Source organism: Centrocercus urophasianus, unplaced genomic scaffold, assembly GCF_019232065.1.
Source record: "Centrocercus urophasianus isolate 14NV4802_14NV808 unplaced genomic scaffold, USGS_Curo_1.0 seq_1208, whole genome shotgun sequence".
NCBI classification, from domain to species: Eukaryota; Metazoa; Chordata; class Aves; order Galliformes; family Phasianidae; genus Centrocercus; species Centrocercus urophasianus.
The window spans coordinates 36110-57965 of record NW_024884374.1 but is presented as its reverse complement, the minus strand read 5'-3'; the positions used below and the strand labels follow the sequence as shown (position 1 = coordinate 57965).

At 44.4% G+C, this 21856-nt stretch overlaps 1 protein-coding gene across 6 annotated transcripts in view; it reads right to left on the bottom strand.

Annotated features, from left to right (window-relative positions):
* The window catches only part of SMARCD3 (SWI/SNF related, matrix associated, actin dependent regulator of chromatin, subfamily d, member 3), an 82550-nt gene that overhangs the window by 25898 nt on the left and 34796 nt on the right, over positions 1–21856 (bottom strand). For 5 of the 6 annotated variants that reach the window (XM_042811155.1, XM_042811156.1, XM_042811154.1 and 2 more), the window contains 4 exons: positions 19148–19365; positions 16023–16065; positions 5881–6003; positions 860–982 (listed from right to left, as the gene is read on the bottom strand). In XM_042811155.1, the coding sequence (XP_042667089.1) occupies positions 860–982; positions 5881–6003; positions 16023–16065; positions 19148–19356 (498 nt within the window). In that variant the 5' untranslated portion in view covers positions 19357–19365. Of the gene's footprint in view, positions 1–859; positions 983–5880; positions 6004–16022; positions 16066–19147; positions 19366–19479; positions 19609–21856 lie in introns of those variants that run through there. The other variant, XM_042811158.1, reaches the window with a different exon arrangement.

The window sequence follows — 21856 nt, the reverse complement described above, 5'->3', positions numbered from 1 at the left end:
AGACGAGATCCTTCCCCACTGGTAGCCAGCTCTTAAACAGGTCTAGGAGGGCTGTAGCCTGGCTGCACCCCTTCCAGCAGCACAGCTGCATTGCCTTCACCTGTGCTCCTCTGCCTGACTCAGTGCTCACCTCAGGTGATCAATCAGAGGTTCAGGCCATGATTCAGCACTTCCCATACAATCATACACTCTAGTTTCTAATCTGAATTTGTCTAGTTTCAGATTCCAGATGCTGCAGTTTGTTTACCCTTTATTTTCTAGCAGAATTCTGATTCACACACTTATCTCCAGATAGACACACACTGAATGTTTGCTTTCTCCATCTGTTTATCTTATGAAATACTTAGCTTGTGAAGCCTAGTAAATACCTGAGACCCTGACTGGGAAAGCCCAGCATTCACATACGAAAGCAAAAAACCACCACATGTTTCTGATTGCTTCAGTCAACAAAGCTTTTCTTCCATCCTTGCTCTGACCATCCATACATCCTCTTGCACGCCCCAAGAAGTGGAAAAATGCTCTTCTCGCTGTCCTACTCCTCATAAGACGCAGTGGCCTGCTGCAGGTCTGCCTTGTCACCCCTCTTATGGCCTGGATCCTGTCATATCTTTGAGGCAGCACTCTTTCTATATCCTCCTACCTGTTCTGTCCTTAAGGCTGCTCTGTTTCCTGCTGCCCTCCACAACACTGCCTTTACAGTGTATCCCTCCCTGTTGCTGGACATACTGCTTTCCCAGCAGCAATAAGCCAACGCTGCCATTTAGTGATACCTCGACTGACTGAATGTTCCCAGTGAAGCCCATCACCCTACAGGACAACCTCTGTTTGCTGGCCCCACTGAAGAACAAGTAAGCCATACGTCATCCAGGAGCTTCCCCTCCACTCGAAGCTCCCACGATGCGATGCTGCCGTCGGAGTCATCAGCGTCAGATTTTGCAGGATTAAATGTGTTGGAGATATAAAGTCTCAGCTTCCGCTTTTGCTGTTGCACAAAAGGAGAGAAGGATATATCTAGGTTAAGTCCAGGTCTCACGGCAGCCACAGGAAAGACTTTCACTAGAGAATTTGCATGTATATGAATACGTTGTAAGCAGAGGAAGACAGGAGGCTGCAGATCCTGTACCTCTGGTCTCTAGTGATGTTTCAGTTTCATTCTCCTTTTGATTTCCAATGGCATTATCCCCATTCTTCTTTTTACCCTGGCAACTTCTTCTCTCCTCATATTTGCCCATATACAAGTAGGAACTGTGTCTGTTTCCTCCAGAATCTGACACATCATCACTAAGATAATATTTTGTAAGAGGTGATCTTGTTCACATCTGAATATTTTAGATGTCTTTCTTTCTCCTAGCTTTCAGTTTCCAGCTTCCTTGTACAGTCCACCTAAAACTGAGTTAATAACAATGACTAATTCCACTGTGAAATACACGAGATCTCTCCTTCATACTTTCCTGTTTCCCTCTGCTAAACCCTTAAGATATGTCTTTTTCTTGCAATTCACACACAAACCAGATGCAGTTTACATTTCAGGAATGGCCTCCTGCTGGTCCCTGTACTTTCCCTGCCCAGTCAAAGCCAGTCTGCATATCATGTGTTTCTCCTACACCGCTCTCTGATTTACTGTCCTTAATACTACACAGTGAGTTGCCTTTCTCCTCGCAGTAACCACTACAAGTCAGCCCTCTTCTGATACACTGACATCAGAAATTAAAACAATTAATAAAAATCCTAAGCAATGACTGTCTTTAAAGCTGCAGGTATTACTGACATCTGAGTATGGTGAAAGCTGAGCCTTTAATCTCTGCTAGAGGAAGACTTTATCCAAACTGATAAGCAAAACAGACTGTCTTTAGAGATTGATCCAAAAGGTACCAAGAAGTTATAGCACTATTAAGGCAGCGATTATCACCCATGAAACACACAGAAATATCCTTGCTCCTGACTCATAAGTACCTATGGAAACAGAGCAACTGCAGCAGGATTCCAGTACAAAAGGGGCTTTAAATCTTCAGAAAATTCTTCATCAGAAGCAGAATAAGAGAGCACAAAGAAAGAAAGCTCACATTTGTTGGAGTTTAAATATAACTTTTTTTAAAAGATCTGAAGTGTTTGTAAGCTGTTTTCTCTGCTAAATTGTCCTTGGTGATGCTTCATTTCTTTAGGCTTACCCTTAGTCCAGCAACTCTCAGTAACTTCTGGCTGTAGAAAACTCTGTAGGTTAATTTCTCAGGGAGACACAGAATTCTCTTTTTTTTTTTTTAAATCTCTAAGATCCAGCTTTGTGCCATTGCTTTCTCTCTCAAGTCTCCAAATTTCTGCTCGTGCTTCAGACTTCCTTCTTATTGAGGCAGTCTCCCATCCTTCCTGCCCCACCAACCCGCATTCCAGATGACACGTTCTCTCCCTTCACGCCCCTGCCCTCCCTATAACAGATCTACCAAGCCAAGCAACCCTTAGGACAATAGCAAATACCAGTCTCCCTTTCTGCAGCTGGGCCTCGATCCTTAAAAGCAGTTTATGGAGTTTACTGCCATCAGGTATCAGCCATCACAGTTGTCACAATCAGCAACTCTAGACCTGACCTGCAGAATACAGTCAGATCTGCCAGAGATACAGTGCACTGCAAGCACATTTTGCCTGCTCATGTTGAAAATCATAAGCCTTTTACCCAGTGGCTCAATTCAGCCCTAACTACTTACAAGCAGTATAGTATGGTAAGGCTGCTGGCACAATTTCAGATAGCATGTAATTATTCTGCTGGGAAGCCAATCAGGAACCCAGTAACACACTGGTGTGGCACCACTGCCAACGCAGTCCTCTCAATAACAACGCATAAGAATTCCCAGAAAGAAAAGCAACTGGGCCTGCTAGGACCAAACCCACGAATGCTCAGAAGGACGCAGCTCCATCCACAGCCTGCTGACTGAGGTGACCTCAAAGGTCAAGGGACTGCAAGATCCACGTACACGTGAAGGGTAAGGACAGTACGACAAACGCAACTGTAAGTCGACACTCCCAATCCATGATCGCCTACCAACCAGAGGACATACCTCTGCCCAGACTGATCTCCTCACACTAGGGAAGCTGTAAGCTATTTGGCTTTTTATTTTAATTGAAAATGTCACAAATGTCTCAACTAAAGATAAGATTTCTAAAAAGAAAAACTCAGTACATTGTTTGTTTAAATTGAAGCTGTCATAGATTCCGTTTCGCCTACAACATTTCTGCAAATGGCCTGCACAGACACTGCCCATGCAGAGATTTAAGATATCTTCTCAAAAGCGTCAGTAGTTCTCAATGGAGTACCCCACTGAGCCATGGGATCTCTGAGCTGGTAGCAACACAGAAGTCCACATCTCATGTGCCTGTACCACGTAGTGCCATACAGAAACTCATGAACACATAATTTAATAAACAAGGTCTTTGTCCTTCTTGACTTACAGAAATTTTGCTTCTCTACAACCTCTTTCTAATTTCAAACCTAACCATTACTTGGTCACCTTCCCACAGAATCACAGAAGGACTTGGGTTGGAATGGACCTTAAAGATCACAACCCCTCCTGCAGGCCCACCAGCTCAGGCTGCCCAAAGTCCATCCACAGCCTTGGACACCTCCATGGATGGAGCACCGACAGCTTTTTTTCCCCCACTTAGTCCACATCACATTAAGTACAAGATTTTTATTATCAAAATAATTAACCTTGCTTTTAACGATGTTCGAAATCAATTGACAACTATTTCATAGCAGAACTCCTTCATGCACAACACGCCTTCCAGAACTTTTTCTTCAGCATGACAATGTCTCCCAAATTAGAGTCATCAGCAAATTTCACCTCTGAATTTCAGAACTAGCCTCCCAAATTCTGACATTGAAGACAGCCGTGAAGACACTGCAAATCTTGGTCCCAAATTTTAAAGATTAAATAAACTGGCCTTAAGGCAGACCAACAATTACCATTCCAGTGGAACACCGTTATTCTCGATATTCCCTGCTTCAGCCAGTTACTCACCCAGGTGCAGCTTTTCTGACAGGGATGGGGTATATCCCATCAGAACCTCTCACAGACACCCTGGTGAAGCCCTTCCAAATTCCCCTCTATATTTGCACACACGAGGCACAAGACAATGACATCAGATAGATTCTGCCCGTGCACCAGAGTCTCAAGGTACAGATGGGAACGCTGAACAGCTAACAAGTATTAGAGCTGTCACTGCTCTCCGTCATCTTAATTTTTATTACTATTATTTTGCAATCCCTACCTCTTTCTCCTTAACTTCCCATCAGGAATCAATTAAAAACTTTGCTCAAACTGGGGTAAATGACACCTGCAGCATTTGTTGATTTAAATGAGTGCAGGCTTGATTCAAAGAGCTCAATGGCAGCAGGCAGAGTACGATGCAAAAATCTCGGCAAAGTATTTGTCCCCTAAGAGTATCTCTTGGATGCTCTAGATGTAGAGCCCAGCAGAAAGAACAATCTAAGTTCCTTAGAATGATTGACTGGCAAAGCTCAGATATGAAGTGCTGTGGACACAAGTCACTGGGAGCAGAAACAACTAAAACAACCAAAAAAACTTGCCAGAAAGAATGCTGAACAGCATAGAAACATCAGCATTTCATGAACACTGCAAGTTCCTTTCTGCCAACAACCTGATAACAATTCCTCAATCATCTCAAAACTTGAAAACAGGCAAATAATCTAAATCTACAAAACCAGGGAGAGGCAGTTAGACTCTGACTGTATTCAGACACGCAGGCTCTTTCTGAACGTAAAAACGGAGAACCTGGGAGTGAATTACTTAGTCTGAGGAACTGCAGCTTCGCACAAGTGCTGCGAACTTGTTGTAAACAGCTGCAGGACTGGAAGAATTGGCTGCTGGGGCTGCTGACCGTGGTGAAGCGAGCTGGCAGGTGGCTCATGCCTCCACCCTGCGCCCCAACCAGCCTCAGGGAGAATCGCGGCCGCCTTGCTTCTGAGTAACACCACAGATGTCACCCGCTTCAACAGCGCAGCTCTTCACAGCAGATGAAGGAAACAGAGACAGGCTCCGTGCACTCTATGCACTGCCTTCATTCAACAGCGTTTGAACCACCTCCCTCAAAACCTTCTCCAAAATAACCAGTCTTCCAACATGGAGAAAAACCCAAAGCCAACGTTAGGCTCCAAGTCTGTGGCTCTAAAGAGGCGGTGAAGCTTCCACCCTTCAAGATCTTCAGACCTCAGTGGGGCCTTGAGAAGGAAGTTGAACTAGATGCATTCCACTGCTCCACCTTAACCCAATGTTTTCTGTGATTCAGTGAAACAGCATTGGAAAACTGACAAAAGTATCATTTCAGTAGGAAAAAATGATGGGGAAGTGCTAACTTGATCTGGTAGAAATCCTAAAAAAATTCACTTATCCTTTTCTTACATGAATCATGCTTTTATAGGCATATTAAATTTTAAATATATGCATTTTAAATGCATGTATTTCTGTAAGATCTTTAGCATTTTTCCATGAGTAATTCTCCCCATCGTATGTTTTGTCATTCCACAGTTTTAGATTCTGACTGAAAACTAACATGGAACACCAAGTATTTCCTTGTTATACCACTCTAAACTCTTCCATTCCCCTTTCTAGTCATTCTAATACAAAGTTTTTCAAACAGAATTTCTTTTCATAAGCTATATTCCATTTATTAAAGACTTTCAGAAGTTATAGCTGGTAATACCCGCAAAATGTGCTCCACCATTTTTCCATACACATTGCTTCCCAGCTGCTTATTCTTAGGAGCTCCATGCAATTCATATCAAACTGCCTCTGTTAACAGGGCCTTTATGGAAAGTTCACTGCACCACATCGCTCCCCCTTACATCAGTCAAGCCTTTTTCTGACATACCTTCATTGGCCTCTTCAGCGCTTCCTGAATATCCACGCGCTTCCGCATAATGGTCTGGTCCAGTTTGCGTTCAAAAGCCAACAGATCCATGTAGGCCTGGGACTCAGGAACCAGCTCCCGGATCTGAGAAGGAAGGAAGGAACACCAAGCGTTGGAAGCAAGAACGCGCCGTGCCCAGAGCAGCAATGCTCTCTCAGCCACTGGACGGATGAGCTCAGAAGCTGTCAGCCCAGTGATGGTAAGTCTCTAGCGGGGCAGGTTTCAGCGGCAGAGCACAAGCACGACCAAAAAGCGGGAACGTGGAATTAGAGCTGATGAACTTTGGAGCCACAAGGCTGGAGCCACTGACGAATTTTTCAAGTGAGCCTTAGCTACAAGTAGCCAGGGAGCCACAGTTCTTGGAAATGCACAGTACTTCAAATTTGTCCTGCTTAAGCTAAGAAGGTTCTCTCTACACTGAAAATAGAAGATTAGGTATTTGTGTTGTTTTAATAAAAGCAAGTAATATTCAAGCACTGCTTAGCGGGGCACGGAGCATCTCCTTTATGAGGAAAGAGAGCTAGAACTGCTCAGCCTGGAGAGGAGAAGACCTGGGGGGGGGGAGGGGGAGAGACAAGCGAGGTGGACTCCCTACGACCAAGTGCCACTAGTTTGAACAGATTTTCTGCACTGCAGAATTTTTAATATAAAATATTAAATATTTAATGGCCAGTAGTCCAGATGATGAGGCCAGGCTCTTTTCGGTGGTGCCCAGCAACAGGACAAGAGGCAGCGGGTACAAACTGGAACACGGGCAGTTCCACAGGAGCACGAGGAAAAGCTTTTTTACTTTGAGTGTTAAATAGCACTGGAAAAAGCTGCCCAGAGGGGTGGGAGAGTCTCCTTCACTGGAGATATTCTGAGTCCACCTGGCTGCAGGGAACCTGCTTTAGTAGGGGAGCTGGACTGGCAGATCCCTTCCAATTCCCACAGTTCTGGGATCCCACGATCAGTCAAAATTGCAATTTAGGAAGGCACCACTGTTACCATATCTTCTCGGCTAACATGAAACTGACCTAAATGTTTAAGTTTTGATATGACCAGAGATGCAGAGTTAACTTAAGTTCTTGCTAAATTTTTCTGGTATTTAATATATTAGCTAAGCCATATTAACTGTAAGAAGAAAATCCCTTTTTATTCACCTTATTCCAGAAAGGTTAGCAGAGAATGTGATAGAAGTAGGTTAGGAGGAAGAAAGAGACAGAAGTCTCCTACTCAGTACAAGAGACACCTGGTCATCCTGCAGAGAGTCCAGTGAAGAACCACGAAGGTGACAAAGTGACAGGAGCACCCTGCAAGGAGAGGTTGAGAGAACTGGGACTATTCAGTCTGGAGAAGAGAAAGATCAGGGGGATTTCATCAATGTCTGTAAAAACCTGAAGGAAGGGTGCAAAGAGGATGGAGACAGGCTTTTCTCAGTAGGGGGTGCAAAGATGATGGAGACAGGCTTTTCTCAGTAGGGGGTGCAAAGAGGATGGAGACAGGCTTTTCTCAGTAGGGTACCCAGCGACAGGACGAGAGGCAATCGGCACAACCTGGAATACAGGATTCTCACTGAACACCAGCAAACACTTTACAGTAAGAGTAACCAAGCACTGGCCACAGGTTTGTCATAGATACTGTGGAGATGCTTCTCCTTCTCTGAGGTGTTCAGAAGCTATGCTGACACGGCTCTGGGTAAGCTGTTCTCAGAGCTCCTGCTTGAACAGGGGAAGGAGTTGGACCTGATGACCTCCGAGGTCCCTTCTAACCCGAACCATTCCGCGATTTATTTGTGTGTAATGAGCAAGTACTTAAGATCTGAGTCTCAAAATAGACACACATACCCTCGCAAGAAAAGGTCAGTTCTCAATTAGGAATAACTTAAGCAAGCAAACCACAAAAAAAGGAAACTCTAATTAAGTATAAAAATACTCTACTGGACTGCCATGTCAATTTTTATAATACTCCAGCTTTCAGCTACGTAATTAAAATATTCAACTGTTAAAGTTATCTGTTCTATAAGAATTAAGAGCAAATTGGTATTCCTGTTTTGCTTTAAGATGAGAAGTCTGCAGTCTGAATTTCATTTAAGACACAAGCATGTATGTGAGAAATACCTGGCAAAGAAAAACATGCCAAGGCAAGAGAGCTTCCCAAGTGTGGGTACAACTTTGTGCATACTGTGTACAAAACTATTTCACTTCACAAGACAAAACTCCAGGCTTCTTCTGGATCAAGATCAGTCATTTTTCTTTCATATGAAGGGCTACTAACGACAACTGATCCATGATGTTGACATGCTGGCATCAAACCTTCAAGTAGTGGGGAAACGACTCACAGCGCTGGCCATAACTGGCATCTGTTCACTCGCCTGTTGGTATTAGGGAGCCTAACAGGTTCCCAGTAAAATCATCCTGTTTTATGGTCATATCTTGTGCATACACATCTTAACTATGTGTTGCAAGGACATCAGCACTACTGCACCGAGTCATCCCAGGTATCAGTCTCTCCCAGCACTGAATCCCTGACAGCATTTGAAAGTTGATGCCCTTTATCAGCTACAATAGCTGAAGGTATGGTGTTTCAGAACAACTAGGGACAGTCTGCAAACTGATCCATTTTGTTCACTTGGAACCTGCCATCTGTTTGTCTCATTTGAAGTCGTCTTCTTGTAAGGTTGGAGCAGCAGTGGACAGGATCTCCCTAAGCACCTTCTCCATGTTGCTCATACATTTTTCAGAGGTTAATAGTTTGCTCTCATCCCTTTCATTTCCAGGATGAACAATCACTCCATACTGTATTTACACCGATGAAGACTATCAGATGAATGTCTCTTTCAATATTATTTATTTGTTCGTTCCTTCTGAGATGCTAGAACACCTGTACTATTTGCAGCAAGATCAATTCTTTTGAAAAGCAGAAACCACGGAGCCAAAGAAATGCTTTGCTTTTACTCCATGAAATTCTGTTCAGCTTTAGCTGAATCACTACGTTTTTAGCTGCTCGTATTCTACTCAGTCTTACTATCAACTGAATAATCATAGAACCATAGAACCACCAAGGTTGGGAAAGGCCCACAGGATCACCCAGTCCAACCACCAAATAATAAAAGAACAGGAATATTTTTAGGAGCAAAGCACAAAGAGCAAGCATCGCTCTGAAAGCATCAAAGAGTTGGCAGACAGCTTGCAGGATAAAGACAAGGCAATATTTCCTCCCCACAGCGAATATAAACCTTGACATATGAGAAAATACCCCCATGCCACTATCTTGTCCCACAGAGAGCAAAGGCTTCCTCAGCTTCCTTCAACACAGAGCAAAGGAATCATGCTGTACTGTGTTGTTTAAAGAACTCTGGACACGGTTTCAGGCTTCCACCTGTGAGTCACAGCACAGTCAGTTCCTGAACTCCAGGCACAGGATGAAGCAGGGAGCGCCCACACAGCCCTGCAGCTCAAGCACGCGCTACAGCTGCCATACAGCTCCTCACACTGGTTCTCAAACTACTACAGACAGGACATAATGGAATTGCTAATATGTGCATGGAAACAACAGTCATCAGTAAGTATTTCTATTCCACATTTTTACATCTCTTACCATGTGAAAGGGAAAAGTCATTTCCTATTCCATCGACGACCATCGTTTAAGAAAGCACACACTCCAAAATTAGCCAACAAAGACAATACTGCATGTAATTCCCTGGATGCAAGTGGCAGCAGGTTAAAAAACTGTTTGGGAGAAGAATTATATGTACTCTCCTGTTGTATGATCAATGAAAATAAAAATGCTACAATCAAGAAACAAACAAGAGAGCTTGACAAAGCAGATTGCAATAACAAAAAGAGAACAGATACAAAGCAGATACAAAGCTTACCCATATCCTGGGCTCACTGCAGAACCCAGCAGAGGGGATCTCCAGCAGAGATCCTCCCCCGCCGGCAGTCAGCTCTTAAATGGGCCTGGGAGGGGGGCAGCCGGGCTCCAGCCCTCCTGCAGCAGTGAATCGCCTTCACCTGTGCCCCAGGGCCGACCCAGCGCCGGCCTCAGGTGGTCCATCAGGGGTTCAGGCCGCGGTTCCGCAGTGCCCTCACACCTGTGCTGTGCCTCTCCTGCAGTGCGCAGCGCAGGGAAGGCAGGGTGCTGAGCTAAAACAAAGGTTCACCCGGCTCAGTTTTGACCGCTCTTATGGTCTTTTTCAATCTAGTACTGGAATATTTTGGTGGAAGCACGGTGATGATCCAAGCCCGTACCCTGTCCAATTTTACCTCAAGAATGAGAGAATAATCGAAGGTAAGCCCCAGGAGCAGCACATCACAAAGAATAATTCGATTTGTTTCTCTAATGTAATTGCTTAAAAAAAGAAAGATACTTTTGAACTGCGACCAGCAGTACATAATTCATCTTTCTGTTTTCTTCATAGGTAGCTGAAGCTCAGTTATCTTGGTGTATCTGCGGTAAGGATCTGCACAACCTACAGATTTTCTTCTTGCATTTCCCCTAACTGAAAAGCTCATAGCTTTTCGTGCAAGCTTTCTCTCTTGTACGAGAGTTTTAAGTATGAACGTGTGAAGAGTACTTCAAGACCTGAATTATCTACTCTGGTCTTTTTCTATTTCAAGAAGCTACAAAAATTACCTAGCAGTAGGAACTCGTCATCTGATAGTCTGAAGCATGTATGCTAAATCCTCTCTTATAATTACATGGATAACTGGAACAAATTAGCACTAACATTAGTAAGGTAGGGTTTTTCTAGGGGCTGAGGATCTTTTTCTTTCTATTGTGAAAATTCAAATATTTCAAAAATTTTAAAATAATAAGAACACATTATTAATCTCTGCACTTTTATCCTTCATTCCCATGGACTTATTTTATATTGACGGCTGCCAAATAGCGCAAAAAAGAATTGTGGTGATGAGGACAGTGAGCAGGACCAGCATAACGAGGAAGGCTCACAACTTCCTTGTAAAGGCAGCACAGTGTGCGTGTGCTTGTCAACAAATACACACAGCTTGTGAAACAAGCAGATGGAATCCAAAGTCAGCAGTGCTCGAATCCAGTACAAATCCAGTTGCAGCACTACTGTTTCTTGGATAAACAAAACATCATGGGAGAGCTTCTATGACTGGCATGTGATGTCTTGGAAGGCAACGAGAACCAGCTGCACACTACACAAAGGCCTCATCTAGAAGGTGAGCGTTGCGCTAAAGCAGCTGACACTGTGGGATGCATCTCCTACAAACCAGCTGATCAAGGAGAAGACAGAGCCTGTGGAACATCTTTAAAATGCTCCACTGTAGCAGACCCTCATACTTATGGAGGACTTTAAGGACCGTGACATCCGCCTACGGACAGCACGAGGCATAAGCACTAAGGAGATTTCTGGGTTGGATTGATGACAACTTCTTAACGCAGGTGATGATGTGCTTTGCTGAACCGATTACAAACAAGGAAGGAAGAACTGGTTGTGGATACGAAGATTAAAGGCAGCCCCAGCTGCAGAAAAAGAATGAGACAGTGGAGTTTGGGATGCTCTGAAAGAGAGCAAGATCAGGGCCTCAGAAGAGCAGCTTTTGGCATATTCAAGTATTTGCTCAGAAGGATTTCATGAGACGACAGGGATCCCCAAAGGACAAAGGAGCTCAGGGGAGGTGGGCTGACCTTCAAGGACAGTCTTTTCAAAGCACAGGGGAACAATCCAGACCAGTGTGCACAGTTGAGAAGGCCTGGCAAAAGATGAGCAGAGTTAATCAGGGAATTCCTGAATGGTATCTAATGCCAAAAAAAACCCAAAAACAAAAAAGAACGATGGAGGTGGGAGCCAGATCTCGCAGCTTCTCTTGGTAGACATGTGCTGCACCCTGGCCCACGTGGCCCACTGTGGGCTTCAGTTTCTTTCTGGCCTGTGTCCAGAAGTTGAGGTGCAGTCTCACAAGTATGGCATAGCAGGGAATAGCCTCTTTCCTTGACAGGATGGCATCGCTCAGGCTGACACAGCCCAGCATAATACAGCACGCACATCAACTGCCTCCTCCAGGTCAGTGACAAAGGTGCTGAACAGAACAGCTGCTAAGACAGATCCCTGTGATACTTGGCTTATCCCTGTCTTCCACAATGGGTTGCGTGACCCATTGGACATTATTCTCTAAGAACAATCATCCAACTGTATTTTAACTTGTATGGTTGTCCACCTAACTACACCAGAATGTATCAACTTGAATATGAGAATATAATGGGGAAAAGTGAAAAATTTGCAAAAGCCAAGATAAATGAAATCCATCCACTACCATCTCTTGGTCACAGATCCAATTCCACTTCATTATTTCATCTTTGCTACTGCTAAGATTGCCATTTCTTCCTTATGAACAAATAGCAGATCCAGACGTCTCACTTCATCCTGGCACAGGTGGAGAAAAAGGGGACAACAGTCATGCAGTAACCACAAAACAACAGGACAGCTATCACAGTATGAGAGCAGAGCAGAGGAATCCCTTGCAGTGGTCAGTGAACAGCAGCAGGAGCTGACTGTTTATAAAGGAGAATGAAGAAGAGGGGATTAAAAAGGACAGCTGCATCAAAACCCATCAACACAGCTAGACAAGGAGTTCTCTGAAGAATCTGGGAAGCACTGAGAAAGACAGTAACTAACAGTGAGCAGTGAGATGAGGGAAGCAGAGTTTCCTGTTCTAAAGTTGCACTCCACTCAGCAAGCTAAATAGGGAAAAGAGATGCACAGCTGTGGAGACAGAAGAATTTTCAGTGGAGCTTGTTGCATCAGAGTGAGTAGGCATAAAAGCTGGAGAACAGAACAGTGAATCACAGTGACAGTGTCTGGAGAAGCACGTAATGACTCCCAACTAAGGAAAAGACAGACAGTGACCAGAAGTGATGAGCAGACGTGGCCGGAAGACAGAAGAGCCGTGGGATGTGCGCTCCTTTCCCAAAGGGCAGCTTGTGGCCGGAGCTCAAAACTGAAGCGCCTTATAGCCTCAGGTCACAAAGGCCACGTCAGCTGGTGATACCTGCACACGCCTCCATGAATGAAGATGCCTACGAACTGCTCTGAGAATGAATGAGGGTATTAATGACCTGAGAAAAAAGAAAGGATCCAGATGTAAAGAAAACACGATATGACATATGCTGCGGCACGGAACTGTAATCAACGTTGAATGCACAAAAAAAACCTCTAAACCTTGTTATATTACAGTATGTCAGCCTACACTTCATGAAGTCTCTTTCTGTTCGTTAAAATTGCATTTTAGACAAAAGGTACTCAGCAGATCCAGTCTACTTCATTTAAGTAAAGCATTTAACATGCAGTCATAAAGGGAAGAGCTACTAAGACTGAAAAGGTGGGCATTAGAACAAAAATGATGTGGTAAAGAAGTGGCATGGAAAAAAAAAAATAAGCAGAATGTATTCCATGGACTGGTGTTGAAAACGATTTTGTTCAGGTAATTGTATTAATAGCTCTAGCATTTAAAAAAAAAAAAAAAGAAGTATACTAACAAAACAAAACTTAATGATAAAGGATGTAAGGAAGCTTAGAAATGTGCAGTAGAAGTGGGATGAAATATAACATTACAAAGCACAGGATCATGCTCCTTAAAGTCTATACCAATAATTCCTGCTCTAACATGGGAATTCATCACTTGCAAAAATAGAAATACTTGTATTAGTCAATCATAGAATGACTATATGCTATATCATGTGGAAAGGCTGTAAAAAAAGAAAATCTAATTCTAATGGGCATCACTTGCTCTTTCCAGTGGACATAAAAATGCTTCTGTGCTTTTCAGGTATTGGTGATACAATATGTACAGTTCTGGTTTCCCAAGAATTAAATTAAAAGAAGTTTAAAAGATGTGAATTTAGCCCAGAATAGACATAATGAAGGACTGTGAGGATTAGAAACACAGGGAGCCATTTGTATTTGGAAAACTGAAAGCACTGCCCTAGCTAAGCCTAACAACAACCAAAAAAAAGTGTGGAGGAGAAGCTGCCAAATCTGAAATACCTCAGAAGTAAGGAAGCTAATTAATCCTGAGGCAGTAATTGCGTGCGATGGCTTCTATGACAGAGTGAACAAGACTGGACGTGACAGGAAGTTCCCTACATTCCCTCATACCTTCCTGTGTGCAGCGGTTTGGTAGGCTGCACTGTTCTTGTACAGTGATACCCACATGAAATTAAGCTCATGTCAAACAGCTGCACTGCAGCAGAAAAGCAGCCCCAGGCAGCCAGCAGCAGGCACAGCCTTGGTACAGGACCTGAAGTCCCGCAGCTGGTCAGCCATGCAGCTGCCTGGCCCGCTCAGCAACTGACCCTGAGGACTCACCCCCCTCTCTATTACATAAGAGTTCTCAGCAGAAAATGTGTTTAATGGAACAGTTCACAGTTCCCAGGAAAGAGTCTGCAGAATGCCGGCAGCAAAAAATGCTGACTGGCTGAAAATCACTCCAGAAGTAGATTTGGGAAGTTGGAACTTCTACCCTGTTTCATTTCATTCCTTATCCACAGTGCAAATCTTCCACTTGACAGGACGCTGATTTACACAGCATTTCGCTGTCTCCTGAATGGTGAGAATCAGGAGGTTCTGATACACTTGACTGTGCCTAAAGAAGTACTTTAGTCCAGACACAAAATCATACCACTGATACCATCGCTTCAGCTGCACTGATAAGAACTCCATTACTGACAGGACTCTAGCAATTTGTGTTGTCTTATTACTGCATCAGTTAAAATTACTGGCTGGCTGTAACAAAGGTAATGAAAGCGAGAAAGATTTGGTGACAGCGTGGTTCTGAATGGTGCAAGCACTGGTGCAGCTTTTTGACTTATATGAAGGGTAGGCTCCATCCATTAAAACTTATCACAGACTTGATAAAGAGGTGGTAAGTCTTCTATTGCCAGAGAAGTTTGGCTACCTCTTTTAAGTGTGTTTTTTTTTTAAGCTTTTAAGTATTCATATGTTTAAAATGCCATCCATAAAGGATGATTGTCTCTGAAAAACAACTGTGAGACAGACAAGAAATGTGGCTTTCACTCTAAGAAAGTACAGACCCTAAGAAGGAATGAGGCTTTAACACACCATGGAGACTGCAAAGTAGTTCAAAGCTCTGGACTTCGTGGCAGCCTTCTCCTTTCAAGACAGCAGCATGAGAAAATGAATGGCTAACTCATGAAGCCTGTACTGCCACAGAGTGACAGGAAGTGAACATTTGCTATTAGGTGTACCAAAAAGGACTCGTTTCTTCAACTGGTTGTAACTGGGCACCCTTGGAATGTCACAGAAGAGAATCAGGAGGTTGCTGTACAGTTTGGGTTTACGCCAGCAGTTGAAAGGCAGACTTGAAGAAGAGAGCTACACACCTCTGAAAAGAATTCTGAGCCCAGAAAATCAGCAGAAGCCAAAGAAACCGGGACTACCTTATGATGAGTGTGTGCGCTTTGAAGACTTGAGGGTCTTGTCCTTTGGGACCATCCAGGTTTTAGGAGAACTGTACTAAGTAGGGGACAGAAACAGAGAAGCCTGGGAATAATGAAAGAGAAATCCTTGTGTTTAAAAAGGAAGTGGAAGATTAAGCATTGAGGATCAAGCATATTCAGCAACTAAAAGATAGACATATCTGCAGAGATAAGAGAATTAATACCCGAATAACACAGGCCTGTTGAACTCTGCTGTTTATATAGATTCTAAGACGCAACTGCAAAAATTAGGAGCTGTCAGGTGTTCTGGGCCAGGGAGAACTAAGAACAAGTCCACCTCCTACAAGCACAGCTGCTCTCTGAACCAGCCTTAAAAATTGATCAAAAACATCTTTAAGCCTCGAAGGGCCCCAGCATCAAGTCATGTACTTCACAGTCCAGCAGCACCGTCCATCCAGCAAGTGGCAGTGCTGGCACAGCTAGCCCAGCACAAGGGGATGACACAGGCCAGGCTGCACCCCACGCTCCCAGCCCCCAGCCCCAGCCCCAGCCTGGCTCTCCAGACTTTCACCCACTGCCTACTTACTTTTTAATTAGATTTTTAAACAAAAAGTGAAAGTATTTTATAAAATCCCTCTAATTACGCTGAGATGCTGAACTGATTGTGAAGGGAATAGGAAATGAAAGCGACTCACCCTCTGAGGGAGAATTTTGTCAGCCATCTTCCTCCTCTTGGCACTGTACATTTTTTAAAGAAAAAAACACGTTACCATGGTGACAGATCTAGGAGTAACGAGGCCACCTGCTAAATTATCCTGACATCTCCACATGCTGGTGCACAGCTGTGCATGCATCAGCAAAAGGGTCTCACCCATGCCCGGGACCTAGGACCCCTTCTCTCAGCAGCCTGGGGAGGTAGTTAGCTAAGAACAAATCAAGGCTGTTATGCATCTTGGAAAGAAGTACGCAAGTTCTTTGATCACAGCATCTCCTACGGTGCAGAGCAGCAGTGTATGCAAGTACGTGTGCACATGCCATCCGTGGATGCAGAAAGAGCATGTCGAAGGACAGCACGTGTGTGGCAGTGTGCACAAACATATCTACGTCCACACACGAGGAAGAGGTGAGTGCCTGTAAGCTGAATGTGATCTTGTTCAAATGGATCTGAGCATGCATTCATTTACGTCCCAAATTGAGTGGCAATGTTCATTTGTGTACGAAAACACACCTATTTAAGCACCCTTACATAAATACACTCGTTTCACTGAAATGAATGACTTTCAACGCTGTCAGTTTATGTTTTCATGCTTGTTCATCATTCATGTTATGAATGTCAATGCGAGAAGATAAACGTGTGCCGGTAGTGCGTATGCATGCTGCGTCCGTGCCCAAACACAAGCACATTTATGGCTGCATGCTTTTAAACACACTCCTGTGTTCGCACGCATACAGCCACATCTATATATGCCTCAGAAATGGTACTGCTGGGAAGACTGCCAAATACATTGTATTTTGAAGCCTTCAGATTCTGAAAAGCTTTTGCTCCCATCAAACTGTCACCTCACTTTCTCTAGCAAGGCCAAGAAGAAATTCAAGCCTTACTCTTCACCTCCATGAGCTGTGAAGCCTTTATCTTAAGCAGAAGGTTAATCACTCCATCTGTGACACAGACCAACGAGGCAAAGACGACTGCCTGCTGCCGATCTGCTACGTCACGGGACGCCCTTCCACACAGCTTTCGTCTGGGAATTCTGTCGTCAGCCTCGTCCACATCAAAGCTGCTTCTGCACACACCAGTGTGGCCAACTCCCTTCTCACCTTTGCTAATAATAAGCCTGGCCTGAAATACCAGAGTCCTCCCCGTCTGCACAGAAGCCTAACTCTGAGGAACTCTCTGTTCTTGGAGGTGAAAACTACATCCTTCCTTGGGCAGAAAATTTACGCACGCAGTCACACACAATTTCACAGATGAACAAAACCCTTTTTTTAAAAGTGCAGAAATAATGGGACCGGAACATTAAACATGGGGTTTAAATCTCCAGCACCTCCTGCAAATGACAAAAATTGAAACTGCACTGAAACTCTTTGCAGATTCTGGAGCAAACTCCATCCTCCAGAGAGAAGTGCAACATGCACCCACAGCAACCCCAAAGGCTTCCAGCTAAATAGCAAAAACAAACGTGACAAAACCCCAACAACTTGGCTCTAAAAACTTCTCCATGACTCTGTTACAAAAAAGAGATTTACCTGCTTTCTGACCTTCAAACCTGGCAAGAAAGGAAAATTACACTTTCTTGGCCCTTTATTGCCATGAAACATGGGGCTCGATTAATCCCAGAATGGGACCCAACGTTTTCCAGAAAAGTCTGCCTGAAAAACTAGGGAAGTTTTTCAGGGAATGGGAAATGACAGGGAGGTGGGAATGAACCAGGGGAAAACACTGAAAACACTGCCTGGAGTGACAGCACAGCAAAGGAACAGAAACTTCCCTGAGAACCTAACATGCATTGGTGTAAACTGGGCTCACAATAGTGGTGATAATTGCTAGAAATTAAAAACTGAACTTAAGAACGGGGAGGGAGGAACTGCTTCCTTCTGTCATTTATGGCATTGACTTTCAGGAAACAAACTATTCTTCTTCCATTACCCCTGGAAACTGGTTAGCGACTGGAGTTTAACTTCATCATCCCGCTGCGGCATTTTCAGGCTGTCTCCATCCCATCTGTCTGAGCGCTACGCGTTCTCATGTGCAGCTTCCTGGAGGATCTCCTGGGAGGTGCCATGGAATGCACATTTTTGCTGGTGCATGGGCAAGGCCTTCATGACGCACATGCATCTCATGCTGCACCCACACACATTCCTTCTATCTATATTTAATCTTGTTGAACCTTAATATATTAATTCTCTCAGGACTTGTGTCCTTTCCAGATGCATCCAAGACATAAGCATTCTCAAGACTGGCTTGCCAACCCAAGGCCCATACAGTAGAGCAGGGCTCCCGAAGCACTGATCTTAGGAAATCATGTTTTACATAAAGCCGGGTACGATGACCCCACTTGAACACTGTATGATCCTATATTTGCCCACAGGAATCTTGCAAAAGGCAGTCAAACCTGGGTGATTGCACCCTATCAGGAACTGGCTCTCGCCTCAGAACACAAGTATGATAAGGTCTAATCAGTTGCAGAAAGAAACTGGAAAAATATGATTTAAGACAGAATGTAATCAGCACTGTACAAAGCATGCATATAATTGAAAGAAAGCTCCTTAAAAAAAAAAAAAAAACAAACTTCTCAGATTGTAGAAAAATTCCCATGGGTACCTCTATCCCTAAACGCAGCAATGCCTGCAAATTGCAAGTTTTATGACCACTCATCTGAGTGAACATATCAAGTATTGACACTACCAACAAAAAAATCTCTTCCACTTGTCTCTTGTTTACAAACCAATTTGTTAGCCAGTCAGAAATTACAGAAACGTAGAGAACAGATAACAAATTACACAATAATTGCATTATATTAGAAACGAATTGATCGTTAACTTTATGGGCTAAATGTGATGGCCAGCTCTATAGCCTGATATACCCACAAGCTGAAAGCATTTCATCAGCAGAAACAGACTTTATTAAAGGTCACTGTCTTTAGAGATCATTCCTAAGCAAAGTATGGAGTAAAATTTACCATTTTTTTTCCTGCTTTAAGAAACTGATGCTATGTAAATCTTCTGGTTTGTCTCATTCAATCTTAAAGCTCTTACTTATTACTAAATAAAGATTTTCTTCCTCGTTTTTTTCCCCACCCTTCCTTTCTGGAATACTCACCTCCTGGTTCGGTTCTGAGTAGCTTGCTGCTGCTGCTGCACTTGCTGCTGCACCTGCTGCTGTTGGACCTGCTGTGGTGCAGTACGTTTTCTCGTTGTTTCCATCACAGTCTGGGGCATTCCAGGTCTCACCGAGGGGCTTCCAACATATGGAGGGCCTGGGGGACCCATGGGAGCCCCCTGGTGGGGCATTCGAGCTCCTGATGGCATCCCAGGTCGCTAGGGAAGAAGCAAAACAGAAAAAAAGAGACAGTTTGGTCCCTGCTTCTCCAGCTGCATTAATATTTGTACACAATCACACGCAGCTCCCGCAAGTTCCCCATTTTTACCAACCTTACATATAAGCAGCAACACAGAGCACAAGAGATCTGAATTGGAACTCCCTGGACATCATAAAGCAGAACACAGTGATAATGGGGACGGGAAACAGAGATGCAGAAGACTGGACATGGGAAAGCACTCATGGGAAAGCAATGGTCAGTAGCATTCAGGCCAGCTTACAGCAGACAGCTCTACCTTCTTACCAAAGCTGGCACGGCATGCAACACACGGTTCAAATAGGTGCAGTCCACATGCCAATCAAAGCAAAAGCTTTGTGACTTCTACAGTACTGCAGATTTTGAATGGACCCACTGATTGCTGTGATCAGTAGGGACACTACAACAGGCAGAGCTGAACTACGGAAGCGCTGCAGTAAAGCATTTTCCAGTGAAAGCCTTTGCCTCCACCTATGCTGGAGAGCATCCCAAGTCTATGATATGACAAGAACCCTCAAGAAAAGGTCATGTCTCTGATCAAGAAGAAAAAGAAATGATACTTTGTCAGCAGCCCCTGCAGGTATTCTAAAGTCCAGACATTTACGTTGACTTCACCATGCTTTGAAATTTCCCTTTAGGTGAGACTGCAAACTTAATGCTGAACAAGACTCTCAGGAAAGCTGATGCCATACTGAGGTTTATATTCCTCAAGGAAAAACACCATTAAAATAATTGTTTCCTCAAAACAGGAAAGCGGAAAGATTTTAGTTTCACTCTAAGAGGAATGAAAGTATTTATTAGAAATCTTTACCTATCTGTGAAAATACACAATGCACACACACATTGTATACATCTGAACCAATATATAAATAAAAACTATCATACATAAAAGTAATTTGAAATTGCAAGTGTAAAATCCTACATGTGACAAGGAATAACTGCAATATCAGTACAGGATGAAGGCCAAGCTGCTGGAAAGAAACGCAGTAGAGAAGGACCTGGGGGTCGTGGTGGCCGACAGGCAACCAGCAGTTGACCAGAGCTGACTGTGGACCAGCAGTGTGTGCTGGTGGCCAAGGGGGCCTGGAATGCAGTGCAGAGAGTGTGGGAGGTGATGCCCCCCCCTGTGCCCTGCCCTGGGGGGGCACGGCTGGAGCAGTGCACCCAGCGCTGGGCTGCCCAGGTCCAGGCAGATGGGAACTGCTGGAGGAACCCAGGGGAGGATGCGGAGATGGTGGGGCCTGGAGCAGCTCCTGGTGGGGCCTGGGAGAGCCCTGGGCTGCGTGTGTGGAGGAGAGAAGGCTGAGGGACCTGAGCGGTGCCGATGGAGAGCTGAAGGGAAGGGCAGGGGAGGGGGCCGGGCTCCGTTTGGTGGTGCTGGACGCCAGGACGAGGAGCAGCGGGCGCAGACTGCAGCCCAGGGAGTTCATTGAACGTGAGGAGGAATTGCTGTGCTGTGAGGGTGGCAGAGCCCTGGACCGGAGCCCAGGGAGGTGGGGGAGTCTCCTGTGGAGATCCCAAACCCTTCTGGACACTGTGCAACTAAGTGCTGCAGAGAGCTGCCATGGGGGATGGAGCAAAGGAGCTCCAGAGGTGCCTCCCAACCCCTACAGTTCTGGGATTATGTGATTCTGCAAACCCTCTCTGCAGCACAGAAAGTTCCGCACAAATGTAAGAACTTCTTCACAGTGGGGATGGCGGAGCGCTGGAACAGGCTGCCAGGGAGGCTGTGGAGCCTCCTCCGGAGATTTCAAGACCTGCCTGGACACCTACCTGTGCAGCCTGCTGTAGGGAACTGCTTTGGCAGGGGGTTGGACTGGATGATCTCTAGAGGCCCCTTCCAGCCCCTACAATTCTGTGAATCTGTGTGATTCTTTCTACAGATTCTTTTCATAAAACTATGAGGCCATAGCATCCATTATGGATAAATAATTGGTTATAGAATATTAATGAGGTAAAAGTAAATTATGACGATAATCTTAAGCGGGCATTTTCAAGAGCTCTGCAAAATCACAAGCAGCCTGGAGAGGGCAGATGGAGACTGACTGTTCACTGTCCCATCTGGTGCATAAACCACAGCCAGTAGAGGAACCCACAAGGAGTCAGGTTCATAGACAGAACAGGGTGGTTTCACACAGTGGGCAGTGAGTCTGTGGAACTACTTTTCAAAGAGGTGTTAAAGACACAGAAAATATTTTTGGCTTAAAACTTCTCTGAGGTATCAACAGTTGAAGACTGAAAAAACATGTGGGAAAAGTATCCTCATGGTCACTGAAGTGGGATGTGTGCACCCCAAGGGGTGCAGCGGGATGCAGGAAGAAAAGATTTTTTGTACCATTAAAAATATTTTTGTAATTGAGATTATTTCATCTTTGTCTCGTTTCTTTTTTAATCTCTGTTCATATTAGTAATGATAGGAATGCAAGACCAAAAGAGTTTGGAGACTGCTGCTT